The sequence below is a fragment of the Ranitomeya variabilis genome, chromosome 2, assembly GCF_051348905.1.
Source record: "Ranitomeya variabilis isolate aRanVar5 chromosome 2, aRanVar5.hap1, whole genome shotgun sequence".
NCBI classification, from domain to species: domain Eukaryota; kingdom Metazoa; phylum Chordata; class Amphibia; order Anura; family Dendrobatidae; genus Ranitomeya; species Ranitomeya variabilis.
In genome coordinates, this window is record NC_135233.1 from 209,663,832 (window position 1) to 209,690,923 (window position 27,092).

The window sequence follows — 27,092 nt, forward strand, 5'->3', positions numbered from 1 at the left end:
GCCATCAGCAAAGGTTGGTGAACATCCCTGTGACAGATGACACCAGAGAGATCACGGAGAATCCCACTGCTGTCACATGTGATGAACCCACACCTTGCCTCTCCACCCGACGTCACTATTACGTTAGTGACCAAAGTAAAAATTCTGCACCCCCTGGGGACACGTATGGTCAGCTTGATGTAGTTTTACACATACACTGTCCACACAGGTCCAGCGAGGCACAGGGAGTGAGGATGTGGCCCACGCAGTCACTGACATGGCACCACACTCCTTAGCATCAGTGTGGTGGCCCCTTTCCTTAGCATCAGAACAGCCTGGTAGGACTGCCGCCAGATCCTCGTTAGATAGAAGCCCAGCCCGTTAACAGGATTATATCAGGCCAGAAACCAGCCCTGATAGCATGGGTAGCTAAACCGAGAATCGGACATGTGGCTTCGTGGATTGAGCTAAACGACCAGCCCAAGGTTAAATTATATATTTAATCACCTTAAAGGAACACTAGACAATACACTATATAGACGATGGTTACACATATACAATGGCCAGATATGCAAATACAGATATTAGTAGGACAAAAGCTATAAACAGAATATATGTCAATTACCAAGTGATGTTAGATCATGGGTGCGCTTGGCCGCAAGGGGGCATGGGCGGCCAGATGGCTCCTAGGTCTTTCACAACATGTTACTCAACGTGGCCCCCACTGTTGAAATGGACCGCATGAATCACAGAGAGGGGGACCACATGGCCTTACACTAACCTTTTTCCCTTTTGAGTCACTCCCCTCCTGCCTTTTGGGCTGAATCTTAATCCCCTCCCCTTGCCTCTGGCAAGCTAAATACTCAAAAACCTAAGATGAGTCATAATTCTTTAATAGACGGTCCTAGGAAGGCAGTTTTGGCACCATCTGATCTGGCCAGGCCCCTGTTTCACGATAAGACCAAACCCAGCTTTGCTATCAGGTTTCTATTGGCTATTCTATGTATCTCTATACCAATGGGTGTTAGAACGGGTTGAGACCCAGCCGGGCATTCACCATGTTCTGGGGATCTCAGAAATATACACGCTGTATGGCTATAGGACGTATAGTATCACAAAAATTCCTCATGGAATCATTTTGGTAGACAATTTACTTCTGAGCACCTTAAACATTTACGGTTGAACAACCATTCTCTACTGAAAATTTCCTATGGAATCATAGCGGACTCAACAAAGCAGTTTAGAAAGCATGGAATTCACATGGCCAGTAAGCCTTTTGCTTGGCTTTGAGCTGACTCAAGGTGTGAGATCTGTCAATCATACCCTTTGAAGCTTGACCCCCCTGTTAATCTAGCTGCACACTAAAGAGGTTTTTATAATCTCATGCCAGATAGCATACAAATGATTGGCATGCAATTATATCTCCAATATTCTTCACAACCCCAACTCCTGGTGACAGTCAGGTTCTTCCCAGGGATATGGTCTTCAGGGGCACCAATTCAGGGTGTGTGAAGTTTCATTCTGCACTGGTGTCCTTGAGCCCCCGAGTGAAGGTGTCACCCAGAGTAACTGGCTGCAAGTTGTCACAAGCCCTCCCAACCACAAAAAGAACAGCTGCATTAGGCCCCTGGGTCTTTGTTGTGGGGTTCTTCTTCTAACTCTCTGGGCAGGTGATGCTAATGTGGCCAGTCTGTTTGTAGAAAAAGAACTGGCGGGAGTCAGATGCAGGCTGGGTGCATGGTAGATGAAGGCGAGACCCCTCAAGGACTGGCTGGCAGAGGCACTAGGTGTCAGTTTATCCCCTTTCCAACTCGCGATGGCTGACTTCTGTACCTCAGGTGTATGGCTGGCCTCAGAAAAATCGTCAATCTGTGCGACTTCGGTGGCATCCTTTGCCTCCCTGTCCATCACACACTGTCGCAGGGCAAAGATGAATAAATTGGTCTTTCAACTCCTCAAAGGTGGTAACCGATAGTCCCTGGACAAACTGCTTAAAGGGAACCTGTCCCCCCCAGGGCGTTTTGAAGTAAAAGAGCCACCTTCAGCAGCACTAACACTGCATTCTGTGAAGGTGGTTCTTATGCTTAATATCCCTAGGAATGCTGAGATAATAACTTTTATAAATTGCCCGCCATACCTTTATTGTGTCCAGGGGCCTGGATATATGTCTACTCCCCTGGTGTCAACCTGACGTCAAACATCTCCCTCTTGCGTCTGTGCACCGCCTCCTGTGTTCAAAATACATGCCCGGCGCCTGCGCTCTGCCAACATTTCTCGGGCATGCATTAAAAACGCCCTGGGGGGTGACAGGTTCCCTTTAAAGTTGGTTCTGAGCCCATCCAGCACATCAAAGTAGCTATCGTGAGGTCCACATTGGAGGGTCAGAATTTTTTTCGGCACACTTCAGGAGTCAGCTGATATTTCCTTATCAGGGCCTGTTTGATGGTCTCAGTTTCCATCTTGTTCTAGAGCGAGTGTGGAAAATCCATCTAGAGCTTTTCATCATAGCACTGGGGTAAGTATCGAGCTCACTGGTCATCAGGCAAATGGTCTCCAGGCCTTTTCAAACACCCTCAAAAATGTGTCCAGATCTACGTCCTTGTCCATGAGAGGAAATATTCAGGTTGGGATTTAAAGGTTTTGACATTAGTGGCCTCACTGTTCAGTGGGGTAAATTGTTCTTTCTGGAGTCGGTTTAACTCTAGCTAGTGCTCTCTGACAGCCTGTCGCTTAGCAGCATCTCGGTCAGCTTGTCAATCAGCAGCCCCTTGCTCAGCTTGTCGATTTTGTGCTGCAGCTTCTCGCTTGGCCTGGGCCTGCCGCTCTGCAAACTCATGCTTTGCGTTCTTGTAGCACAAGCTGCATCTGCTTTTGAGGGTTACATCCTCCCAATGAGTGTCAAGCAAGAGTCCATTTCACTCTGGGAAGCTATGAGTGCTGCTGGCCCATTCTGAGTCAGACAGTTCTGAAACCGTACCCACAACTGGGCAGCCTGGTGCTACACTGGTCCTAGGCTCTGGTACCACATTGTGTTGGTTCCTGGCATTATCCTTCACCAAGGCACACATGAACATCTCTTTGGTTTTGTCTGACCCATCGAGACCTTGCTCACTACACAAACAGATCAGCACACCTTTCTCGTGCATCTTATAAGCAGCTGCCATCTTAGAAGTCACTCGCCAAATAAAAGATAGAACAGAAAAACAAGAAAGAGGGGTGGGGTGTAACTGATACATACACAGTATTATCCCAGGTGTAAATAAACACTGGGTCCAATCCTCAAAACTCAGCACAAAATCCTCGCAGGCACCATGCAAGTTTTTAGTGACCGGGATGATTGCTCGCCCCAGATCATTAATGCCATGTGATCCCAAAACTGCCACCAATTTATCAATGAAAAACAGCATGGAAAAACGTGCATGTCCAACCGCTGTCACCAATTTGTCAGGGGACGCAACTCGACTGCCTCCAATCATCAGGACAATTACGCAATTGACTGAAGAGGTATGGACAAGGCCATAGCTGTTTCTCCTATGCCATAAAGAAAAATAAAAAATCCCTAAGATATCTACAGCGAGGGGGCATGTCCCTCTCACACTGAACAAATGGGGAGAAGAGAAAAAATAATTAAAAAAGGTATAACAAGAGAGAGCTAACCCATCCACCTCCTTTGAAGCAGGGACCTCCTGCAGTGACTAGGTAATTACAACAAAGAAATGCTTTGAGGACAGACACTAAGACTGAGATTTGTTTACGCAGAGGCCGAGAACTGTGCTTCCCAGGCATAAGCTTCCTCTCATCAAAGCATCTTTCGTAGACACTCTGTCTCTGGTATCCAGTGATGAATATTGGGGTTTGAATACATTCAATAATTATGGGAGATATATTTCTGGCGTCATAGTGAAGGAATGAACAGAATGCATTCACTCACATCACTGTAAGGCCATTCTAACCCCTCCAACTTAATAATGGTCCAATAGATGATACTGTTCAAGCCATGTTTCATCTATATGTAAAGATAAAATTGCAATAAGAAATATAATGACAATACCTACCACCTGGGACTTCCAAGGACGAAGATATCCTGTAAGCTGGGGATCTCATAAAATTCTAACAGACCTAGTACATCCCACAATAATAATATTAACAAATATCTCCAATTAATAATATAGTATAGTTTTTTTTAATTGCTATGTCTCCTTCCTCATGTGCAGGCATTGCAGGACTTTAGGTATCTCTATGATAAAGTGGCCAACAGACTTGCTGGCTGATGGATTATCTCCAGGAGAACAAAGCAATCTGTAGTTCGAAATCAGACATACCCAATTGACATATCTCCCAACAGCCCTTGTGCACATTAGAATGTCGTCCAAAATTGTCAATATGTCTAATGTATATGGGAGGCTTAAGACAAATACCAGTGAAAAATATCTAAATAGTTGAAAAAGACAAACACAAAACTTAATGTTGAAGTTGTCCTTTAAGAATTACTTTGTAATAGCTTCCCCATTCTTTCATGTAAAGCACCTCCAAATCTAATGTCGTCATCTTCTTTGCTTCTGTTAGGAGCAGATCCACGTCGCACGTGAACCGGATGAATCTAAGTGAGATATCAACAAAGCTTCACAAAGGCATTGTTGTTATGAAGTCGGAGCGAGCCACGGCTTATTCAAGGATGGTCCACAAGATGATGCTAGTGATGCAGGAGAGCTTGCAACTTTTGATTGTTTTCAGTGAAAGCTTAAGACAGCTGTAAAAACTTGTGCTTGGTACGGGCAAAGATTCCCGAAGCAGTGTAGAAGTAGAGGATAATGGATTTACGTCAGTCATTGCTTTTACACTGTATGTTTTTTCCTTTTTTTGCCCTGATGTGACGAGCATTTTCTTCTGATACGGTTATATCCAGTCACAAATACAGTCAATATAAACGTAACGAGGTTGGACTGTACATATTTAAGGGATAGGAGATTTATGGCTGCTCGGAAACCCACGAATCACAAGAATGGAAGCCTCGTGACCCTCATTTGAATGGAATAGTGGACACATATACACAAAACACTTCCAGTGAATGTCGATTTGACTAGCAGGGATGGCCGAGCACAGTAGTTGGCTAGCCTATCAGTCCCACCCATAGACAATGAAGAGTGGAGTCATGTGCCAGCATGCCCTCCACTAAATTCAAACCAAAACCATAGTGGTTGGGATCCCAGAGAACATACATTTGGATAGGTGATGTTGTTTTGGGTCCAACTGCTTTAATAGGGCCATAAGGGCAGCTGTCAGTAGGAGCAATCCATCAAAGCCATCTATATGGGCATGCAAGTCCTAGAAAGTCTTATTCCTGAGAAATTCACATTTTTCTTAATCTGTAAATGAGTTGTTGAGATCTATGGGCTGGAAATAGATCTCCCATGCAGATTGCTTGGGAGGGTTGATCCTACTGACAGATTTCCGTTAACAGAAAGATTTAGGAGAACACATGACAAAGACGATAAAAAGGTACTACAGAATTCTAAGGTAAGCTACTGACTATAGCTTTACTGCTATCCACAGGTGCCGGAGACAAAGAAGATAGACGTGGAATCATTTAATTAATAAATGATTGAACTAGGGCTAGTGTTGGGGGTCTTTATTAAAAAAATTTTTTTCTTTCTGTGTCTTTTTTTTTTACTACTTGGTTACTAATGACACCTCTCCATTAGTGATCCCAAAAATAATTACCCTGATTGCCATCGCAATCGGAAGAGCTGAGGCTAAGCGCCACAAGTCAACACTAAACTATACTGTCTTGGGTCCAGCATAGGGCAATCAGTAGTATACAAATTGCCAAAGGCAAAAAAAAATCCTTAATAAAGACCCTAAATTAAAACTTAACTTTTATTAAATTCAACAAAGGGGACACACTTCTTAAAGGGAACCAGTCACCCCCCCCTCAGGCGTTTGTAACTAAAAGAGCCACCTTGTGCAGCACAAATGCTGCATTCTGACAATGTGGCTCTTTTAGTTATGATGCCTACACACGCTGAAATAAACGTTTATAAAATGTGCCCCCTCATACTGTGAAATCGTCCCGGAGGCGGGACTTTCCTTCCTAATCAGACGCAGCACAGCCGTCACTCCGGGCCTGTGCGCCGCCTCCTCTTGCTTCATTATCGTCCCCGGCGCCCGCACATTAAGTTTTTTTTCAGGCATGCGCCGGGGACGATAATGCAGCAAGAGGAGGCAGCGCCGGGCGCGCACAGGACCGGAGTGACGGCTGTGCTGCGTCTGAATAGGAAGGAAAGATCCACCCCCGGTTTCAGGGTATGAGGGGGCACATTTAATAAATATTTATTTCAGCGTGTGCAGGCATCATAACTAAAAGAGCCACCTTGTCAGAATGCAGCATTTGTGCTGCACAAGGTGGCTCGTTTAGTTACAAACGCCTGAGGGGGGTGACAGGTTCCCTTTAAAAACACGACACTAGTGTGTGATTAGTGAACTACTTGAAGAGTCCTCCAATTATTACAAGGTGCTAGTACTTAAAGAGACCAGTTATTATTTATAAAGTGCTAGTGCATAATGGGACCCGTTATTATTTATAGTTGCACTACATATTCATTATTTTAAATATACTTCTGGTGAGCAAAATTAATATTACTACTTGATAATTATTATATCATTCAACCTATCACACCTCATTGGCTATCATAGCTGACTCAATCTCTTATATTAAAAGTTATTGTCCTTCAGAAGGTATTATAATCGTACAAGTGAATCGTCTGTTAATTGTTTGCATAAAGTGCCATCATATTTCTTTGATCCTATCTCAAATCCCAAATATAACCTATAGCTATAGCCTCAAACCCCTGATGACGCCACATGGTGAAAGATGTTGGGGAAGCTAATGGCTAGTGTGATGAATGGTGCTTACTGCACGTTTGCCCTCAAATATAAGGTTTACATATGGGATTTGAGATAAGGAAGAGCAGGGCAAAGTGCCAGAATTGGCGCATCTAATGGATGTGCCTTTTCTTGGGTGGCTGCGGGCAGCTATTTCTAGGTTGGGGAGGGCCAAATATCCATGATCCTTCCCGGCCTGAGAATACCAGCCCCCAGCTGTCTGATTAACTGCGCTTGTTATCAAAAATAGAAGGAACCCCATGGCTTTTCTTTAATTATTTGTTTATTTTACATACTGCGCTGGCCAATCACAGCCATGCCAATACTTGGCATGGCTGTGATGGGGCCGGAAGTGCCTACACTGGAAAAGCTTGTAGATTGGCTGCTTTGCAGCCTTTCAACAAGCTTTTGCTCTGGCTGCCAAACCGAACAGTAAAACGGGCTTCAGTGAGAAGTCTGTGTTCGGGACAGTGCACGGATACTAGAACTTTACTGTTCGGGTTCACCCATCATTAAAAGTTGGATTTTAAAAAACTGACATTTCTTCTTGCACTGACGAGCAAAAGGGTAACAATGTTTTGAACTTTTAACTTTCAGGCTCCATATCTCACCATCCACTACAGCTTCAAACGTGAGACTGCCATGATTTTATAGACAACCATCTTGACTATCTCATACATAAATTTTACTTGCAACTATTTTGCATATGATTACTTATTCAGATTTTTATCATGTCACTGCATTGTTAATGTTTTGCTCCTGGTGGTGGAAAAACATTTTTCTTCCTGTATGCTACAAATTACAACCTGTTCTAACCTTTCCTAATAAGTTTGTTATTGGGTCAATTCCCCAGCGAAATGTGAATGGTTCGAATCGAGGAGCAACTATGAAGCAGATTTCCCAAGAAAAAAGAAACAGCATCATCCAGCTCATCGATAGCCTCTCGACCCAAGAAATCTGTCAAACTGCATCATGTGAGTGTCATGACAGCTAAAAAAATAAGAAATGAAGTCCATCAATTCAGAAGCCAAAAGGTGGACATCCAGGAAAAATATTGGAGTGAACAAGTCGGCTCATCACAAGATCTATTGGTTCTGGGGCAACAAATACGGCAATGAAAGTGGCTACTACATTTCGTAATACTGAAATCACAGATGTCTATGCAAGCACCGTGCGACGCACATTTCACAACTCTGGAATGGTGGACCAAAGAAAGGTGAAGAAGACTTGGCTTTTATATCGTCATAAGAAGTATCAGCCGGAGTTTTCAAAAAATTAAGAAAAGTGGACAGTAGAAGATTGGAAACGGGTGATTTTGGAGCGATAAGACGAAAATCAATAGACTAGGCTCTGACGGTTACAAATGGGTCTGGAAGAAAAAAGGGAAAACTAGGCTATTGGATTGAGAAATTGAATAAAATATCAAGTTCGGTGGAGGAAGCCTGATGATATGGTGTTGTTTCACAGTCAAAGGTGTTAGATACTTGACCAAGATTGATGGTGGTCTAAAAGCTGAGCTATGTGTGAGTAGTCTACAAAACGAGTTACTTTGTACACTTGAGTACAATGAAAAGTACTATGAAAAGGACGACTTAGTGTTCCAGCAGAACAGCGACCCGAAGAATACATCAAGACTGGCGAAGAAATGGTTCAGAGACAATGAAGTAGAGGTGCTGGATTGGCCCCCACAGTCCCCAGACCTCATTGAGTCTACCTATATACACCAACTTTGGGAATGTGTAGAAGAGACCTGGGATCGGATTTCAGTCGAGACATGCTTGAATCTGATCAACAGCATTACCAGAAGGATTCAGGCAGTGTTAAAAGCTTTACAAAATACTAACAAAATTATAAAAATTAAATTTAGATTTTTAGGAAGAAAACAGTAACAATGTAGTGACATGAGAAGAATCTGCAAAACTAATCATATGCAAAATAGTTGCAAGTAAAATTTACATATGAGATCGTCAAAATCTTTCTGGGAAAGCGTCTTGTGGACAGATGAGACCAAGATAGCGCTTTTTGGCAAAACATCATTCTACTGTTTAGCAAAAACAGAACAAGGCCTACAAAGAAAAGAACACAGAACCTAAAGTCAAATGTAGTGGAGGTTCAAAGATGTTTTGGGGTTGTTTTGCTGCCTCTAGCCCTGGGTGCCTTGACTGTGTGCAAGTTATCATGAAATCTGAAGACTACCAAAGGATTTTGAAATCTTGCCTTTTTTTTTCTTTTTTTTTTTTTTTTTTGTGTTGCTCCAATACAAACAAAGGAAATAAACACGTGTATAAGAAAACGTGCAATTGTAATAATTTTCTGGGAAAAATATTTCTTTTTCTGCAACATTTTCAAGGGTGCCAACACTTTCGGCCATGACTGTGTATGTAGTTAAGTATATTTGACAAAAATTGACAGCAGCAGTCTGAGCTGCAGTTAGTGACAGAACCAGGATATGTAACATAGCCGGCATCTACCGTGTGTGGCACAGGCTCTGCTCCTGAGCTTGTCACACACACTCAGACCCACTCCGAGACGTTACGAAGTGCAAGTTTTTAGGCTGAGATCTCAAGGAGTGACCCTGATAAGAGTTAACAATGTAGATTAATATGTGGTTCAGGGTCTCAGAAAAGCTAAGTAACTAAAGTAATTAACTAGAGATATAAAAAGAGCAGCCAAGATAAACTGCTGGGATTAACTGCAGATTAGATAGCTTGGTAGATTAGATATATTTGTAGATTAGATACTTAGTTTAGATATGTAGATTAGATACACATATTGGATAAACAGATTAGATAGATATGTAAAATAGTTAGATTAGATAATTAGATTAGATAGGCATTAGATTAATAGATTAAGTATATTAGATACATAAGATTAGATAGATAACACAGATAGATAAAATAGATTAGATAGACATATTAGATAGGTAGACAGATTAGAAAATGAAGACTATATAGATAAATTATATATATATAGATTGAATAGACAGATTTGATCACCTACATTAGATAGATAAATAGATTAAACAGATGATAGACAGATAGATAGACAGATAGATAGATAGATAGATAGATAGATAGATAGATAGATAGATAGATAGATAGATAGATAGATAGATTAGTTGGATATACATTAGATAGGTAGATTAGATAGGCATTTTAGACGGATGAGATAAATAGAATACAAAGATTTGATATATTAGATAGCTAGATTAGATAAGTATTATCCAGAAAAATGAAGGCAGCACTCCAATAGAAAAAATATGTGTAATTTATTGGCCCATGTACGACTTTTAGTCCAGGATGTGGACCTTTCTCAAGGTCCACATTTGGGACCGAAATGTCGAACATGGGCCAATAAACTTCATCTGGATATTCCAATTGGTGTGCTGCCTTCATCATTTTTTAGATAGATAGATACTCGTACAGGTGCTTCTCACAAAATTAGAATATCATTAAAAGGTTAATTTATTTCAGTTCTTCAATACAAAAAGTGAAACTCATATTATATAGAGTCATTATAAACAGAGTGATCTATTTCAAGTCTTTATTTCTGCTAATGTTGATGATTATGGCTTACAGCCAATGAAAACCCAAAAGTCATTATCTCAGTAAATTAGAATACTTTATAACACCAACGTGAAAAATGATATTAAAATCTGAAATGTTGGCCTACTGAAATGTATGTTCAGTAAATGCACTCAGTACTTGGCATCAATTACTGCATCAATGCAGCATGAGGGGTTATGGAAGCCCAGATTGCTTTGAAAGCAGCCTTCAGCTCGTCTGCATTGTTGGGTCTGGTGTCTCTCATCTTCCTCTTGACAATACTCCATAGATTCTCTATGGGGTTAAGGTCAGGCGAATGTGCTGGCCAATCAAGCACAGTGATACTGTTCTTTGTAAACCAGGTATTGGTACTTTTGGCAGTGAGGACAGGTGCCAAGTCCTGCTGGAGAATTAAATTTCCATCTCCAAAAAGCTTGTCGGCAGAGGGAAGCATGAAGTGTTCTAAAATGTCCTGGTAGACGGCTGCGCTGACTTTGACCTTGATAAAACACAGTGGACCTACACCAGCAGATGACATGGCTCCTCAAACCATCACTGATTGTGGAAACTTCACACTAGACCTCAGCACCTTGGATTGTGGCCTCTCCACTCTTCCTCCAGACTCTGGGACCTTGATTTCCACATGAAATGCAAAATTTACTTTCATCTGAAAACAACACCTTGGACCACTGACAACAGTCCAGGTTTTTTTCTCCTTGGCCCAGGTAAGACGCTTCTGGCGTTGTCTATTGGCCATGAGTGGCTTGACACAAGTAATGTGACACTTGTAGCCCATGTCCTGGAGATGTCTGTGTGTGGTGGCTCTTAAAGCAATGACTCCAGCAGCTGTCCACTCCTTGTGAATCACCCCAAAATTTTTGAATGGCATTTTCTTAACAAACCTTTCAAGGCTGCGGTTATCCCAGTTGCTTGTGCACCTTTTTCTACCACACTTTTTCCTTCCACTCAACTCTCCATTAATATACTTGGATACAGCACTCTGTGGACAGCCAGCTTCTTTAGCAATGACCTTTTGTGGCTTACCCTCTTTGTGGAGTGTGTCAATAACTGCCTTCTGGACATCTGCCAAGTCAGCAGTCTTCCCCATGGTTGTGGAGCCTACTGAACAGACTAAAGGTACCTTCACACTAAACGATATCGCTAGCGATCCGTGACGTTGCAGCGTCCTGGCTAGCGATATCGTTGAGTTTGACACGCAGCAGCGATCTGGATCCTGCTGTGATATCGCTGGTCGTTGGTTAAAGTTCAGAACTTTATTTGGTCGTCAGATCGCCGTGTATCGTTGTGTTTGACAGCAAAAGCAATGATACCAGCGATGTTTTACAATGGTAACCAGGGTAAATATCGGGTTACTAAGCGCAGGGCCGCGCTTAGTAACCCGATGTTTACCCTGGTTACCAGTGTAAAATGTAAAAAAACAAACAGTACATACTCACCTTCGCATCCCCCAGCGTCCGCTTCCTGCACTGACTGAGCGCCGGCCGTAAAGTGAAAGCACAGCACAGCGGTGACGTCACCGCTCTGCTGTTAGGGCCGGCACTCACAGTCAGTGCAGGAAGCGGACGCCGGGGGACGCGAAGGTGAGTATGTAGTGTTTGTTTTTTTACATTTTACACTGGTAACCAGGGTAAACATCGGGTTACTAAGTGCGGCCCTGCGCTTAGCAACCCGATGTTTACCCTGGTTACCCGGGGACCTCGGCATCGTTGGTCGCTGGAGAGCTGTCTGTGTGACAGCTCTCCAGCGACCAAACAGCGACGCTGCAGCGATCGGCATCGTTGTCTGTATCGCTGCAGCGTCGCTTAGTGTGAAGGTACCTTAAGGGACCTTTTTAAAAGCTTAGGAAGCCTTTGCAGGTGTATTTTGTTAATTAATTTAATTTACTGAGATAATGACTTTTGGGTTTTTATTGGCTGTAAGCCATAATCATCAACATTAACAGAAATAAACACTTCAAATAGATCACTCTGTGTGTAATGACTCTATATAATACATGAGTTTCACTTTTTGTATTGAAGAACTGAAATAAATTACGGTAACCTTTTGATGATATTCTAATTTTGTGAGAAGCACGTGTAGATAGATAAAACCATCACTGGGTTCTTATGTCTCAGTGAATCACATATTGGCCCCAGGTAAGTAATATAAATGATAAAGTGATGCCTATATAAAAAATGGTAAGATTGTGCTGACAGTCCGGGTCTAGGACGGCGTCCTCTATTTCAATCACTGGCTCGCTCATTACTGTATTACTTTTGCATCATATCCCCTTATTTACATTTCAGATTACATATTTCATGAAATGCTGAGATCAGATGGAGCTGAGAGGGCTGAAATAATGAGGGAGACATATTTTAATAAATCCTCGGCCAGGCTACCTTAAAAAAAAAAAAGTGTTTTTTTTCTTTTTCCTGCAGAGGCCGCTAAAATATATATAATTACTTTTTTTTTTTTTTTTTGCCGCCTCGGAAGATGAGATGAGGCTGACGAAGTTTCGCTGGCCGTTTGTCTTTAGCAGACAATTAAGACAGGGAAGATCAAAATGGATTATGGTAGCACGCAGACAACTGGCCCAACAGTAACGTGTCTGAGGCTCCATGGATTTGTATCTCTCTTTCATCACTCCTCTTTCTTCTTACTCCTTGTTCCTTCAGGAAGACGACGCTGGCTTTGTGGCTGGAGGGGAGCAGGAACGGCTGCCCATTATTATCTAGTCGCAGATGTCAATCTGTGCTCTCGCTCTCTCTTTTTTTTTTCTTCCCCTCGCTCGGTTCTGTTTCTAAAGCTCTAAAACCACAATAATTTGTGACAGATTCTTTTACTGTAAGGTACAAAAGGATGCATGGAATAAAACAGCGACCAGCCACAGTACACAGACGCAGCGACACTGGCCAGAAACACAAGCATTCAAACTTTGGCTTCCATCCTTTTGTGTCCATCCCTTTTTAGTTGTGGTCTCGTTTCATACCTAGGGCACCCCCTACGCCTGCTAGCGATAAAAAGAAACAACGCTGGCGAGTCAGGCTGGTTTCTGTGCATTAGAAAGCAGCGGGATCACAAATTATTCCAAACTGACAGGCAGTCCAGGCAATAACTGGCTTTATGGCTCGACGTGTTACAAACGTCTCTAAAAACACCGGCGAGCCGAAGATTTCATTTACCTCTCTATCAGACATGGACTCGAGTCCGCCGGTGCCATAAAAAGAAGACGTTACCGGTACAGACGCCTCTAGGGTAGAGGACTTCTGCCATAAAAACAGCCCTGAGCTTGTAAGTTACAGCAAAGTTCCAAAATTATGTGATTGGTTTTTGTTAAACTTAGAAATATTGATATTTTTTTTTTTTTTTTTGGGGGGGGGGGGGGTTCGGTCTTTCTTACAGACATATTGCTTCTTGGTAGTTTCCTAACAAATCTCATTCAAAGATGATAATCAATTTTATATAAGTGGCCCCTGTAAAAAAAAATTTAAAAAATAAAAATCTAATTTCTCTGTGAATAAAATGAACAGAATGTCCAAACTTTTGATTACTGTTCCACCTTTCGGCTTTGTAGCATATGGATATTTTTACATCGTGGATGAAAATTCACTTTCAATTGTCTAGAACTGTTTGTATAGAACTGGGGCCATTCCATTAAAAGAACCCACATACTCCGCTCCTGGACCCCCTCTGCTCCTCAGTACTGCTGACAGTGTCCCCTGCCGGTCTCCTGATTTCCTCTCCCGAGGGTGGGCACCAATAAGGAGTCACTGATTGGCTGAGTGGTCATATTCCATCTCAGCAAGAAGAAAGGGTCTCCAAGCTTGTTCTTTTGACTGAGACAGAACAGGACTGCTGCAGCCAATTGATGGTCGCTGATTGGCTGCAGCGGTTTCCCCCTGCTGGAAGTGGAAGTCAAAAGTAAAACAAAGAAAAACAGAGGGGAGCACTGTGAAAGAACTATGCCAATTATGTAAGCAAGTATATGATTTGGGGGTTTTTCGCGTTTTTTTTTTTTTTTTTCATAATAGGAGTGGTAAAAAAAAAAGAAAAAAAAGAGTGGATCCGAGTATGAACTGGGTTGGGTTGGAATTAAGATTGGCACATGATAAAGTAGCAAATCTAGCAGTTCTCTGAATGCTGAGCTCTGTATATCCCCGCCCACACCACTGATTGGCAGCTTTCTGTATACACTGCATAGGCAGAAAGCTGCCAATCAGTAGCTGCTGATCATGCCATCACACCCACCCGGCTTCATCCAGCATTGCGCCATCCCCTGAGGCAGCCGTTACCCGTGGCTTCCTTATCTGGCTGTGTCTTAGTGTCTTCACTACTATATAATGAAGATTTCTAAGTGCATCTCAAATGGTAAAACCAAAAAATTTGACATTCCGCTTTTGTGGTTTTGTTTTTTTGTTTATGCGATGTGCATTGTGCAGTACAAAATACCTGGAAGAATAACTTTTTTTTTTTTTTAATTCAGTACGATTACAGCGATAAAAAGAAAAAAAGTTTGATAAGTGTTCAAAACAAAAGTAGAAATTTGCAAATACGGTAAATACATTTGTTTTGCGTCATCATTTTCTAAGACCTGCCGCTCTGTGACACTGAGGGGTTAATTTTTGCATGTGAAGTTCAAGTTTTCATTGACACCATTTCTAAGAACTTTATATTAATTTTTTTCAGGGAGGTGTGGCGAACAAAAAAGGTCAAATCTGGCAGCCTATCTTTTCTTTTTCACCGCATTTTATTTTTTGTTCGGACTAGATAATCGATTGTAAATTTTGATACATTGGACTTCATCAGACTTCAACCTGCGATATACAGTGTAAACAGGACGACGATCTGCTATAAGGCTATGTGCCCATGTTGTGGATTCGTGTGTGGATTTTTCCGCACCGTTTTTGCAAAACGGATTTACCGCGGATTTCCTGGTTTCCCGTTTTTTGTGCGGATTCCACCTGCGGTTTTACACCTGCGGATTCCTATTATGGAGCAGGTGTAAAACGCTGCGTAATCCACTCAAAGAATTGACATGCTGTGAAAAATACAAAGCAGCGTTTCCGCACGGTATTTTCCGCACCATGGACACTGCGGATTTGGTTTTCCAAATCCGCAACGTGTGCACATAGCCTGAGAGTCTTTCGGGGAGAGGCCCCTGGCTGCCATGACAATTCTTTTGCATCCCGAGGGCAAGCAAGCGCTATTGTGTATGGGAGAGATAGCCATTGCACAACTTCTTCCCTCTCTGCACAGTGACTTCTGCACAGGCCAAGGAGCATGCCTCGGAAATTATTCCACAAAATTCAATGAGTCCTCTCCCAGACTACAGTTTTCAAATGTTCCAATTGCTGCTGTAAAGCTGCAATTTACAGAGAAGACCTGCAACTTATGGCTACCCCAATATTTGGGTTTTGAAAATATTAGAAAAAAAAAAAGTAGGAAACCAAAAATTATAAACTGATTAGAAAAAGAATCTGGCTGTAGTCATATTATAATTTAAAAAAAAAGCAAAAGTTCCTTTAAAAAATCTCCTGTGACGGATGCCTCTAGCCTGGCATACAGTTCTTTAAATTAATAGTTTAGATGGCAAATCTTTAAATTGCTGAATTTATGCATATTAATGAGATCCCCTTTAACGCTTCTTTTCTCTGCTGAACATACATTTTTCAACTATGGTACTCATTTTACCATCATTTTTATCTATTTATCTGGATATCTTTGCTTCTTTTCAACTTTATAAAATATGCTAGCCCTGCAGCAAAAAGGTGAGTAACAGCTGATTAGCGGGGGGTACCGGGTAACAGCTGATCAGCCGGGGATACCGGGTAACAGCTGATCAGCCGGGGATACCGGGTAACAGCTGATCAGCAGGGGGTACCGGGTAACAGCTGATCAGCGGGGGTACCGGGTAACAGCTGATCAGCGGGGGGTACCGGGTAACAGCTGATCTGCGGGGGGTACCGGGTAACAGCTGATCTGCGGGGGTACCGGGTAACAGCTGATCTGCGGGGGTACCGGGTAACAGCTGATCAGCAGGGGTACCAGGTAACAGCTGATCAGCAGGGGTACCAGGTAACAGCTGATCAGCAGGGGTACCAGGTAACAGCTGATCAGCAGGGGTACCAGGTAACAGCTGATCAGCAGGGGTACCAGGTAACCGCTGATCAGCAAGGGTACCGGGTAACAGCTGATCAGCAGGGGTACCAGGTAACAGCTGATCAGCAAGGGTACCAGGTAACAGCTGATCAGCAGGGGTACCAGGTAACAGCTGATCAGCAGGGGTACCAGGTAACCGCTGATCAGCAAGGGTACCGGGTAACAGCTGATCAGCAGGGGTACCAGGTAACAGCTGATCAGCAAGGGTACCAGGTAACAGCTGATCGGCAGGGGTACCGGGTAACAGCTGATCGGCAGGGGTACCGGGTAACAGCTGATCGGCGGGGGTACCGGGTAACAGCTGATCAGCAGGGGTACCGGGTAACAGCTGATCAGCAGGGGTACCGGGTAACAGCTGATCAGCAGGGGTACCGGGTAACAGCTGATCAGCAGGGGTACCGGGTAACAGCTGATCAGCAGGGGTACCAGGTAACAGCTGATCAGCAGGGGTACCAGGTAACAGCTGATCAGCAGGGGTACCAGGTAACAGCTGATCGGCGGGGGTACCAGGTAACAGCTGATCGGCGGGGGGTACCGGGTAACAGCTGATCGGTGGGGGGTACCGGGTAACAGCTGATCGGCGGGGGGTACCGGGTAACAGTTGGTCGGCGGGGGGGGGGGGGGGGGTACCGGGTAACAGCTGATCAGCAGGGGGGCACCGGTCAACAGCTGATCAGCGGGGGTACAGGGTGACAGCTGATCAGCGGGGGTATCGGGTAACAGCTGATTAGCCGGGGTACTGGTATTGAACCCCCGCCGATCAGACATTAATCATCGATCCATCAATGTAAAAGTAGTAGATAACCTCTTTAAGCTTGAGACTTTTTAAAAAACTGCAAACTATCTCCTGTAAGGGAGGAAACAGGGGGGAACATAACATTAATGCGTTATTGTTCTTGCACGGGGCCCTTTTTATCTGTGTGTGCCCCTAACATGAAAGAAAAAAAATGTTCTAGACAGAAGTGATATCTAGATGCAGGTTACAACCAAAAAAGTACCAAAAAAACCCTTAAAATTTAACTTTTAATACATTTGAGTAAAAAAATACCCAAATAAAAGATGCACCAAACACTGTGCCACTCTTTATATAAAAAATGCTGCAAATAACAGCAACACATCCAGAAGCTAAGCGGAGTTTAAAAATTCCTCTGATCAGGAGTTGCCACTTTTGCAGCAGCTGATTGGCATTGAGAGCTGATGCTTGGCATGATAATCCCTAATCTTTCTTTCCGCTCTGTGCTCCCCTAGATTTCACTTGATGCATGGGCAGCAATATGATTATTGACAGCTAGGTATACTGGTAACATACCGCAGATAAAAGAGTATTTTCCCGTTATATCTGACCAAAATATATACATTGCGTTATTTTTTATATTACTCTGTAATCATAAATTGAAGTAATCCAGCTCATTAGAAGGCACGGGACAGATGGGATGTATGAATGGATCTGTAAAATACATAAATAAAATAATTTTGCCCGTGACTCTGGAATAATAATTTTATTTTTATAACACTTTTCCCCACAAGAGAGCTTGATTATGAAAACGGGAAAGATGAATGCATCAAAGTGAGAATCTGAATATAATGTTCGCTCATGAAGCACTCCGTTCTGAAAGATGAGCCTGATATTAAATTATTAAATTCAGAATACATAAATGAGGGGTACATTTGCATTTGACAATGATACCGAGACGACTTATGCAAATTACAAAAAATTAAAGAAATCTTAAAAATATTGTTTAGAAACACAATTTTGGAGGAAAAAAATGGTGTTTGTCCACATTTGAGTACAATTTTGTTCTTTTAGTTTAAAGGAATGTGCTAACAGGTTTTGCTATGTAATCTGACAGCAGCACGGTGTAGGGACAGAGACCCTGATTCCCGTGACGTATCACTCAGTTTGCTCGATGCAGCAGTTGTGATAAAATCATAGTTTTCTCTGCTGCAGATCTAGCAGAGCTCTGAGTGCTGAGCCATGTGTAATCCCGCCCACACCACTGTATGGCATCTTTCTTTGTACACTGTGCATAGGCAGTAAGATGCCAATCAGTGCTGGGGGCATGGCTGTATCAGGAAGCACCAGACGTCTAGCCCTGTAGTGATAATTATCTGCTGATAAAACCAAAATAAAGCGTACAAGTGAAACATTGCTGGAATCAGGTCTCTGCCTCTACATTATACTGATCTTGGATTACATAGTAAAATCTGCTGACAGATTCATTTTAAAAGCATGTATTTGGGGCTAAAAATAATTTTTGCAATTGGGATCCATTAAACATTTTACACCGTTTGCCTTTTATAGCCTCTATGTGGCTGCTGTATTGCTGGTTGCAGAGTGAGTTAACCGAGAACCCTTCAGTCAGCCTGCTATTATGGTCTGAAAAGGAGTTTGTAACACTTATCTGCCAAGTGAGTCCTGTAGCCAATCAGCTGCTGGGCTCTCATTTCTTCTGCTTGTTTGAGGTTTGTCCAAAGGCGTGAACCTCGGACAAAAGGAACTACTAAGAAAGTAGCAACCCCATAACAGTTCCCGATAGGCTGCGGGTCTCAAGTAGCATAATAATGTCATGACCTGGCTCCGGTAGCGATGATACTAAACATGTTTACTTTTTTATTGTTTGTTTATTTTTGTTCTTGTATATTTTTTGTTATTGTATTATTTTTGTTTCTACTTTTTTTAAATTCTTTATTTTTTGTTTATTTTCCTTAGTCTCATTTCGGTATTTGAACACTGAATACGTGTACTGCAGCGTATTAGGCTCATCAGTGTAACATCGAAAGGAGGCCTGTTAGACCTTGCTTTTGTCAGAACCTAGCAAGCCACCATACCTGGCACATCTTGTGGTCATTCTTTGACCTCTGGCCGTCATGCAAATAATTGGAGGGTGTCGATGGCGTGGGAAAGGAAGCCCCCTCGCTCTCACAACCTTCTAAATGCAGTGGTCCCTGTAGATCACTGGAACCCTGCAAAGTGATGGAGGATGTTGATAGAGTGGGAAAGCAAGTCCCCTCTCTCTCACACAACTCTCTAAATGCGGCGGTCACTGTAGATCATTGGTACCCTGCGAAGCGATGGAGGGTGTTGAGCGAGTGGCAAAGGAAGCCATTTCTCTCACACAACCCTCCAAATGCCGCTGTCACTGCAGACCATTGGTACCCCGCGAAGCGATGAGGGTGTTGATACAGTGGGAAAGGAAGCCATCTCTCTCACACAACCCTCTAAATCCCGCTGTCACTGCAGACCATAGGTACCCCGCGAAGCGATGGAGGGTGTTGATACAGTGAGAAAGGAAGCCCTCTCTCTCACACAACCCTCTAAATGCCGCAGTCACTGTAGATCATTGGTACCCCTCGAAGCGATGGAGGGTGTTGATACAGTGGGAAAGGAAGCCCTCCTCTCACACAACCCTCTAAATGACGCAGTCACTGTAGATCATTGGTACCCTGCAAAGCGATGGAGGGTGTTGATACAGTGGGAAAGGAAGCCCTCTCTCACGCAACCATCTAAATGCCGAGGTCGCTGGAGACTATTGACACCATGGGAAGTAATGGAGGGTGTTGATAGTGGGAAAGGAAGCCCCATTTGTCTCACAACCCTCTAAATGTTGCTGTAAAATGCGGCATTTAGAGGGTTAAAGAGCCAGGGACAGTGCTACTCCTGGCACTGGCTGTTACTGCAGCAGCTTGGATGTCAATTAATTACAACCATCATGATATGCCAGTACCTAAATTTGTGGGAACACCTATCCGAGTAACAAGTACCATTATGTCTCATGTTAGGAAAGGCTTTAAAGTGTAAATTCCCCCTTAAAAAGACACTAATGTAGTCTCAGAACTTTAAAGAAACTTTACCATCAGTAGAAATATTCACCATGACGTTCTGCCTCTTCTTGCTTTTCCAATACAATTTTCAACCCAGCACAAATACATGAAGACATACACAGGCATCTTCCAATAAATAACCTGTGACATCTTACTTAGAAGTAAATCGTCTCTGCTCAGGCAATCAAGATTTCACCTGTATTTATTAAAGGACAGCGGCAACATCACATTACATAAGACTCAGACATGGAAGATGTGGTGTCACGTTAAAAGGGGGGATACAAAAAAAAAATTAATTACGCATTCCAAACCTGGTCACTGAAGTCTTCTGGGAAGATCCGCTGCAGCTCAGGATCTGTAAATAATTGACAGATAATATTAATTGGCTTTGGATTAGTGAGCAAGCAGAGAATCATACATTAATATTTGATCAGAAGATGATAGAAATCCTGGCAGGGGATCCTGCGAGGGCAGCCTGGGTCTGTGTAGAGAAAAAGCAAAGAACTCTCTTGGAGACTCTCCCTTTAGCCTCCCCCGAAAGATGAAAAAGGAGGAACAAAAATAAAGTTAGGAAAAAAGGGAAAAAAAAGCTCGGCTGCCCCATTAAATCTAAACTGTTACCTGACACTACAACTAACCAGTTTTAAATTGACTTCCAAAAGGGAGGGAAAAAAAAGGGTTATATTTTTAAAGAACGCTGACTGTTGTCAAATGGCCAAGCAGAAGCACTTTGTAAGAGCTAAAAGCTGCGTTTGGTCTACCGGGGGAGGACGTGGGAAAAAGCGGTGAGCTTGTTATCGGTCCTTTGATTCTAAAATGAGACACAGAGATGCGATCAGTAACCCCGTAAACATTCACTATATGTAGACTTCAGGTGTATGGATTTAGAAAGTGAAAAATGACTGACAGACGTGACAGATATTAGCCTCCAATTTACAGAAAAGAGCCACCACAATCTGCTGCTTTGATTCCATCCGGCAGAAAATGCCATCGGTATAGCAAACACCATTTGTCATTACAATTCATAAGGCTCGGAAGCTTCATTACTGTCAGTAAGACACTTTAGTTTATTTTTTAATGCAGTGTGTTTTTCTATTTTTTTTTTAGTTTGCTTTAAGCGCTGCTAAAATAAGTCTTTATGTGAAAAAGCTGCAGTCTGTTGCAAAAGGGACAAAATATATACAGGCATCGAGTATAGCCCATCCTAAAAAAAAAGATAAAAGGCGAATAGCTTTAATTTACATGAGAGAAAGCACAAGCGGACGATTTGTTTGCAGCAAACGCAGTGTATTTTGCTGCAAATTACAGGGAAAAATATCCATCCAACGAATTCCAAAAAAAAGACGTTACATAAAATCTGCACCGCGCAACATTTTATAAGCAGAAATAGTCAATGGAGCAAATCCAGGCGGTATATCGAGCAGAGATACTTATGGCACATATATGACATATAAATATTTGATAGGTGCATATGCGGTTTCCGTAATCTCCATATAATCTAACAGGGAGGCATGCTGCTCTTTTTTTTCTCCTCCACAGGCCATATTGGTTTGAGGACTAGAGGTGAAAAGAGAATCATACGACACTTACGGGCCTGCTCATTATACATTTCATACCATAAGGATTCAGATTTAAAGGGTTAAACTAATTTCATGAAACTTTTCAGAATAAGCTGCCCTGTGTATATGAGGAATAAGGCTACTTTCACACTAGCGTCGTGCACTGCACGTCGCTATGCGACGTTGTGGTGCACCGACGCTAGCTGTGAATGCGCCGCACAACGGGGGCAGCGGATGCAGACGACGCACCAAAAAACGTTACAAGCAACGTTTTTTGGTGGCGACGGTCCAACGCAACACGACGCAACCGTCGCACGACGGTTGCGACGTGTGGCAATGCGTCGCACTGCGTCGCTAATAAAAGTCTACGGAGAAAAACCGCATCCTGCAAGCACTTTTGCAGGATGCGTTTTTTCTGCAAAATGACGCATAGCGACGTGCAGTGCACGACGCTAGTGTGAAAGTAGCCTAACACTATTTCTGGTCATTGCAGAGAGGAAAATAAGTATTTGATACTCTGCGGATTTTGCAAGTTTTACCACCTACAAAGAATGGAGAGGTCTGTAATTTTTATCGTAGGTACACTTCACCTGTGTGAGACAGAATCTAAGAATAAAAATCAGAAAATCACATTGTATGATTCTTACAAAATTAATTTGCATTTTATTGAATGAAATAAGTATTTGATCACCGAACAACCAGCAAGAATTCTGTCTCTCACAGACCTGTTAGTTTTTCTTTAAGAAGCTTCCTACTCTGCACTCATTACCTGTATTAATTGCACTTGAATTTGAACTCGTTACCTGTATAAAAGACACCTATCTACACACTCAATCCCACTCCAACCCCTCCACCATGGCCAAGACCAAAGAGCTGTCTAAGGACACCAGGGACACAATTGTAGACCTGCACAAGGCTAGGATGGGCAAAAGAATAACAGGCAAGCAGCTTGGTGAGATGGCAACAACTGTTGGCACAATTATTAGAAAATGGAAGAAACACAAGACGTCTGTCAATCTTCCTTTGTCTGGGGCTCCATGCAAGATCTCACCTCATGGAGTAAGGAGGATTCTGAGAAAGGTCAGGAATCTGCCCACATGGGAGGACCTGGTCAATGACCTGAAGAGAGCTGGGGCCACAGTCTCAAACTTTACCGTTCGTAACACATTACATCGTCACAGATTAAAATCCTGCAGGGTACACAAGGTCCCCGTGCTCACGCCAGCACGTTTAGGCCTATTTGAAGTTTGTCAATGACCATCAGGATGATCTAGAGGAGGTCATGTGGTCAGATGAGACCAAAATAGAACTTTTTGGTGTCAACTCCACTCCCTGTGTTTGGAGGAAGAAGGACGAGCACAACCCCAAAACACTGTCCAAACCGTGAAGCATGTTAGGGGAAACATCATACTTTGGGGGTGTTTCATGCAAAGGGGACAGGACAACTGCCCGGTATTGAAGGAAGGATGAATAGGGTCATACATTGTGAGATTTTGGCCAACAACCTCCTTCCCTCGGTAAGAGCATTGAAGATGGGTCGTGGCTGGGTCTTCCAGCATGTTAATGGCCTGAAACACACAGCCAGAGCAACTAAGGAGTGGCTCCATAAGAAGCATTTCAAGGTCCTGGAGTGGCCTAGTCAGTCTCCAGACCTGAACCCAAAAGAAAATCTTTGGAGGGAGCTGAAGCGCAATGTTGCCCAGCGACAGCTCTGAAACCTGAAAGATCTGGAGTAGATCTGTATGGAGGAGGGGGCCAAAATCCCCGCAGCAGTGTGTGCAAACTTGGTCAAGAACTACAGGAAACGTCTGACCTAATTGCAAACAAAGGTTTCTGTACCAAATATTAAGTTCTGTTTTTCTATTGTATCAAATAATTATTTCATGCAATAAAATGCAAATTATTAATGTAAAAATTATACAACGTGATTATCTGGCTTAATTTTAGATTCTGTCTCTCACAGTTGAAGTGTACCTACTATAAAATTTACAGACCTCTCCATTGTTTGTAGGTGGGAAAATCTGCAAAATCAGCAGAGTATCAAATACTTAATTTTCCCCAATGTAACTTGTTTCCTACATTTTTAACAGTTTTCTATTCTTAAGGCCCTATCTCTTAATATGCAATCGACTCTGAGCTGGTAGGAAGAGAGTATCTGCTGTGATCTTGCACAAACATACCACAGCACATAAGGATGAATTCCTGCTCTTCATTCCTTAGTTAGTGCACAGAGAGCATTAATAGCAGGGAGGAAATCACACAGCAGTCCTAAGCACTGTCGTCGTGAATCCAGGCATATGACAAGGTAAAAGGCAATTAGTCCTTACAATGATTAGGTGCAGAGCTCCACTGATTCACACTGACTCTCTATACTATCTAAGTGTTGCGTGCAGAATTTACAGTGTTTCCTTCCTTGATGCAGCATCACCCTTGACTCCTGTTTTAAAGTGCTGACAAGGGGAACCTATTACAAGCAAAGGCAGAGGAAACAGGCTGAGGATTCACAGACTCTGTGATACATAAGGGATATAAAACTGCTGCCCACCGACAAAATTTAGAGCATAGAAACTAAAATGTGCTCCCTCTGCAAAGCCAGAGTCATTATAAAAAATGTAGGGGAATCAATCATATCAGAATTGAAAAAGAATCAATATGGTTTCCATCCGTCAAATGACGCAGTAACTAAATGTCTCTAAATTATTCTTCAATAATTGACTCTATTGTTCTGTATTGAAGGGTAGTTTTATTTAATTTTAGGATGGGGGTCAGATATCCCCGATTGGACATAAAATCCGTGGTGGGCCAACCCCTTTAAGATTTTTTTTTTTTGCATAGCAATAAAGCATTGTTTCCACAAATCAGACACTTTAAGAGCTATGAAGTGGAACTGTTGAGTAAGAGAACAGAGCGTTGAAGAAAAATGGCAGACTGTGCCAACAAAAACCACCAGCACACAAGTAGTTAGTGGAAAATTATCTAAACTGTTTTGACCAAAAGGAGAACTAGTTCTTAACAATATACTTACATATTTCCTTACTGACATTTTGGAAAATCTGAATAAAAAATGAGGGTCTTTTTTTTCTTCAAAGTATTATAAAACATTCCCCATACCCCGTAGCTGTGATCTACACTATAACCCTGGTGCCAGAGGGAGTGAATGTGCCAGTACAGTAAAGCAGTTCAAGCTGAATTAGCCTCAGACACCTTCTTCGTCTATATCATAATGCTTGCAAATATGTGAGCTAAGAGTTGCCTTGGGACACATCGCTAACAGATGCAGACTTCATAGCGAAGAGTTTTGATCATCGTGTCTGGGTGAGGCGATCCTACAATCTTTACAGCTCACTTCATTTTGTTGGGTTTGTAGCTCAAGGGCAATTGAATTCTTTCATGAGTAATTTTAATGTTTACATGTTCCTCAGAGTTGGCTTGAATACGGAGTTTTCATAGGCCAAATTTGTTTTACGAGCATGTTAATGCACGGATGGTTCCCATTGTAAACCTGAAAGCATAAATTCTACCAATGGTTACATTTTTTAAAAAAATAAACAGAACACAAGAGTGACTGGGAATACCGTCAATGCCTCTCGTCTCCTGCAGTCATTACTGGCTCCCCATTAAATTTTTGCTTTATTTACAAGTTTTTCCCCTTTCCTCCCAGACCCTACTGCCCATTTATATGCATGACTCACTAAAGTCTCTACTTGAGACCATCTATATTGTTACTGCATTATTCATAACATGCATTATTTTATAAAGTCAATCTCTTTTTAAACATGGTGGAAAAATACAAGTGGAATATAAAAGTAATCAAAAACAAGAAAAATAAAAATACCGGTAAAATAATAAAAAAAAATGCATATACCAAATAAAAAAGGTAAATAAAGTAATAAAGTAAAGAAAAAAAGGGGATACGCAAAAAGGTTCTGCAGTTCACCCACACGGAGGTCACCGATAAGAAGTTCTCACAAATAATGAAGAAAACTAATACTAATGTTCCCAGTGAATAAAACTGTCGTCTTTATGACAAGGTTGTATCAAAAAGAAAAGTAGCCACCAGTCAAATTGCTCTAGTTAGCGTGTTACGGAAAATAATCCTTACAGGGAATTTGTCACACTGAGGGCAGCATGAATTGGAGCCTGGCAGCACGATTCCAGCCAAGCATATTATTATTCTCTGCAATGCTCCGGGATTTAAGAGAAACTATACTTTGAAGAGACCTTGCCTTGAAGATCTCTTTCCTGCACTGCAAGAGGTGATTGACAGTTCTCTCACATACGTGCACAGACCTGGGACAGACCTGTCAATCACAAGGAGAAGCACTGGGAAGAGCCGGCAGGGGACCATAGCCAGAAATAAGACTAGTCCGACTCCACCCAGATCTCTTAGGCTATGTGCACACTTTGAAGTTTTTGCTGCGGATCCGCAGCGTTTTTGGACGCTGCGGATCCGCAGCAGTTTTCCATGTGGTGTACAGTACAATGTTAACCTATGGAAAACAAAAAACGCTGTGCACATGCTGCGGAAAAAACCGTGCGGAAACGCAGCGGTTTACATTCCGCAGCATGTCAATTCTTTGTGCGGAATCCGCAGCGGTTTGGCACCTGCTCCATGTTAAAAAACCGCAGGTGTCTAAAACCGCAGTGGAAACTGCACAAAAAAACGCGATAAATCCGCAGTACTTTTTGCACTGCGGATTTCATCAAATCCGCTGCGGAAAAATACGCAGCAGAAACAGCAGTGTGCAAATAGCTTTAAAAGTAAATATTCGCAGAAACACCAGAGCGTTTAAGAGAATAACATACCGGGCTGTAACCGTGTAGCAATGTTGTGATTTATGCTGCCCGCAGTTTGGGAGGCAAAAAATGTCTGACAGGTTCCCTTTAACCCTTTTGCAACATGCACCGTACTAGTACAGCGCATGTCGTGTCTCCCTCTTTGATGTTGGCTCCGGCGGCGAGCCCACATCTTTCCCGGCACATGTCAGGTGTTTTGAACAGCTGACAAGTGCCCGGAACAGCCGCGGGTGGAATTATAATCCACCCGCAGTTATTATCCTGCTAAATGGTGCTGTCAAACTTTGACAACGGCATTTAACATGCACTTCGCGCCGGAAATCCACCCATCGGTGACCCCCGTCACGTC

The 27,092-nt window shown here is 42.6% G+C and overlaps 1 protein-coding gene across 6 annotated transcripts in view; it reads right to left on the bottom strand.

Moving 5' to 3' along the window:
- Positions 1-27,092, bottom strand: part of DENND1A (DENN domain containing 1A) — an 851,690-nt gene that overhangs the window by 649,474 nt on the left and 175,124 nt on the right. For all 6 annotated transcript variants that reach the window (XM_077283539.1, XM_077283536.1, XM_077283537.1 and 3 more), the window contains one exon: positions 20,699-20,742. In XM_077283539.1, coding sequence (XP_077139654.1) covers positions 20,699-20,742 — 44 coding nt within the window. The remainder of the gene's footprint in view (positions 1-20,698; positions 20,743-27,092) is intronic.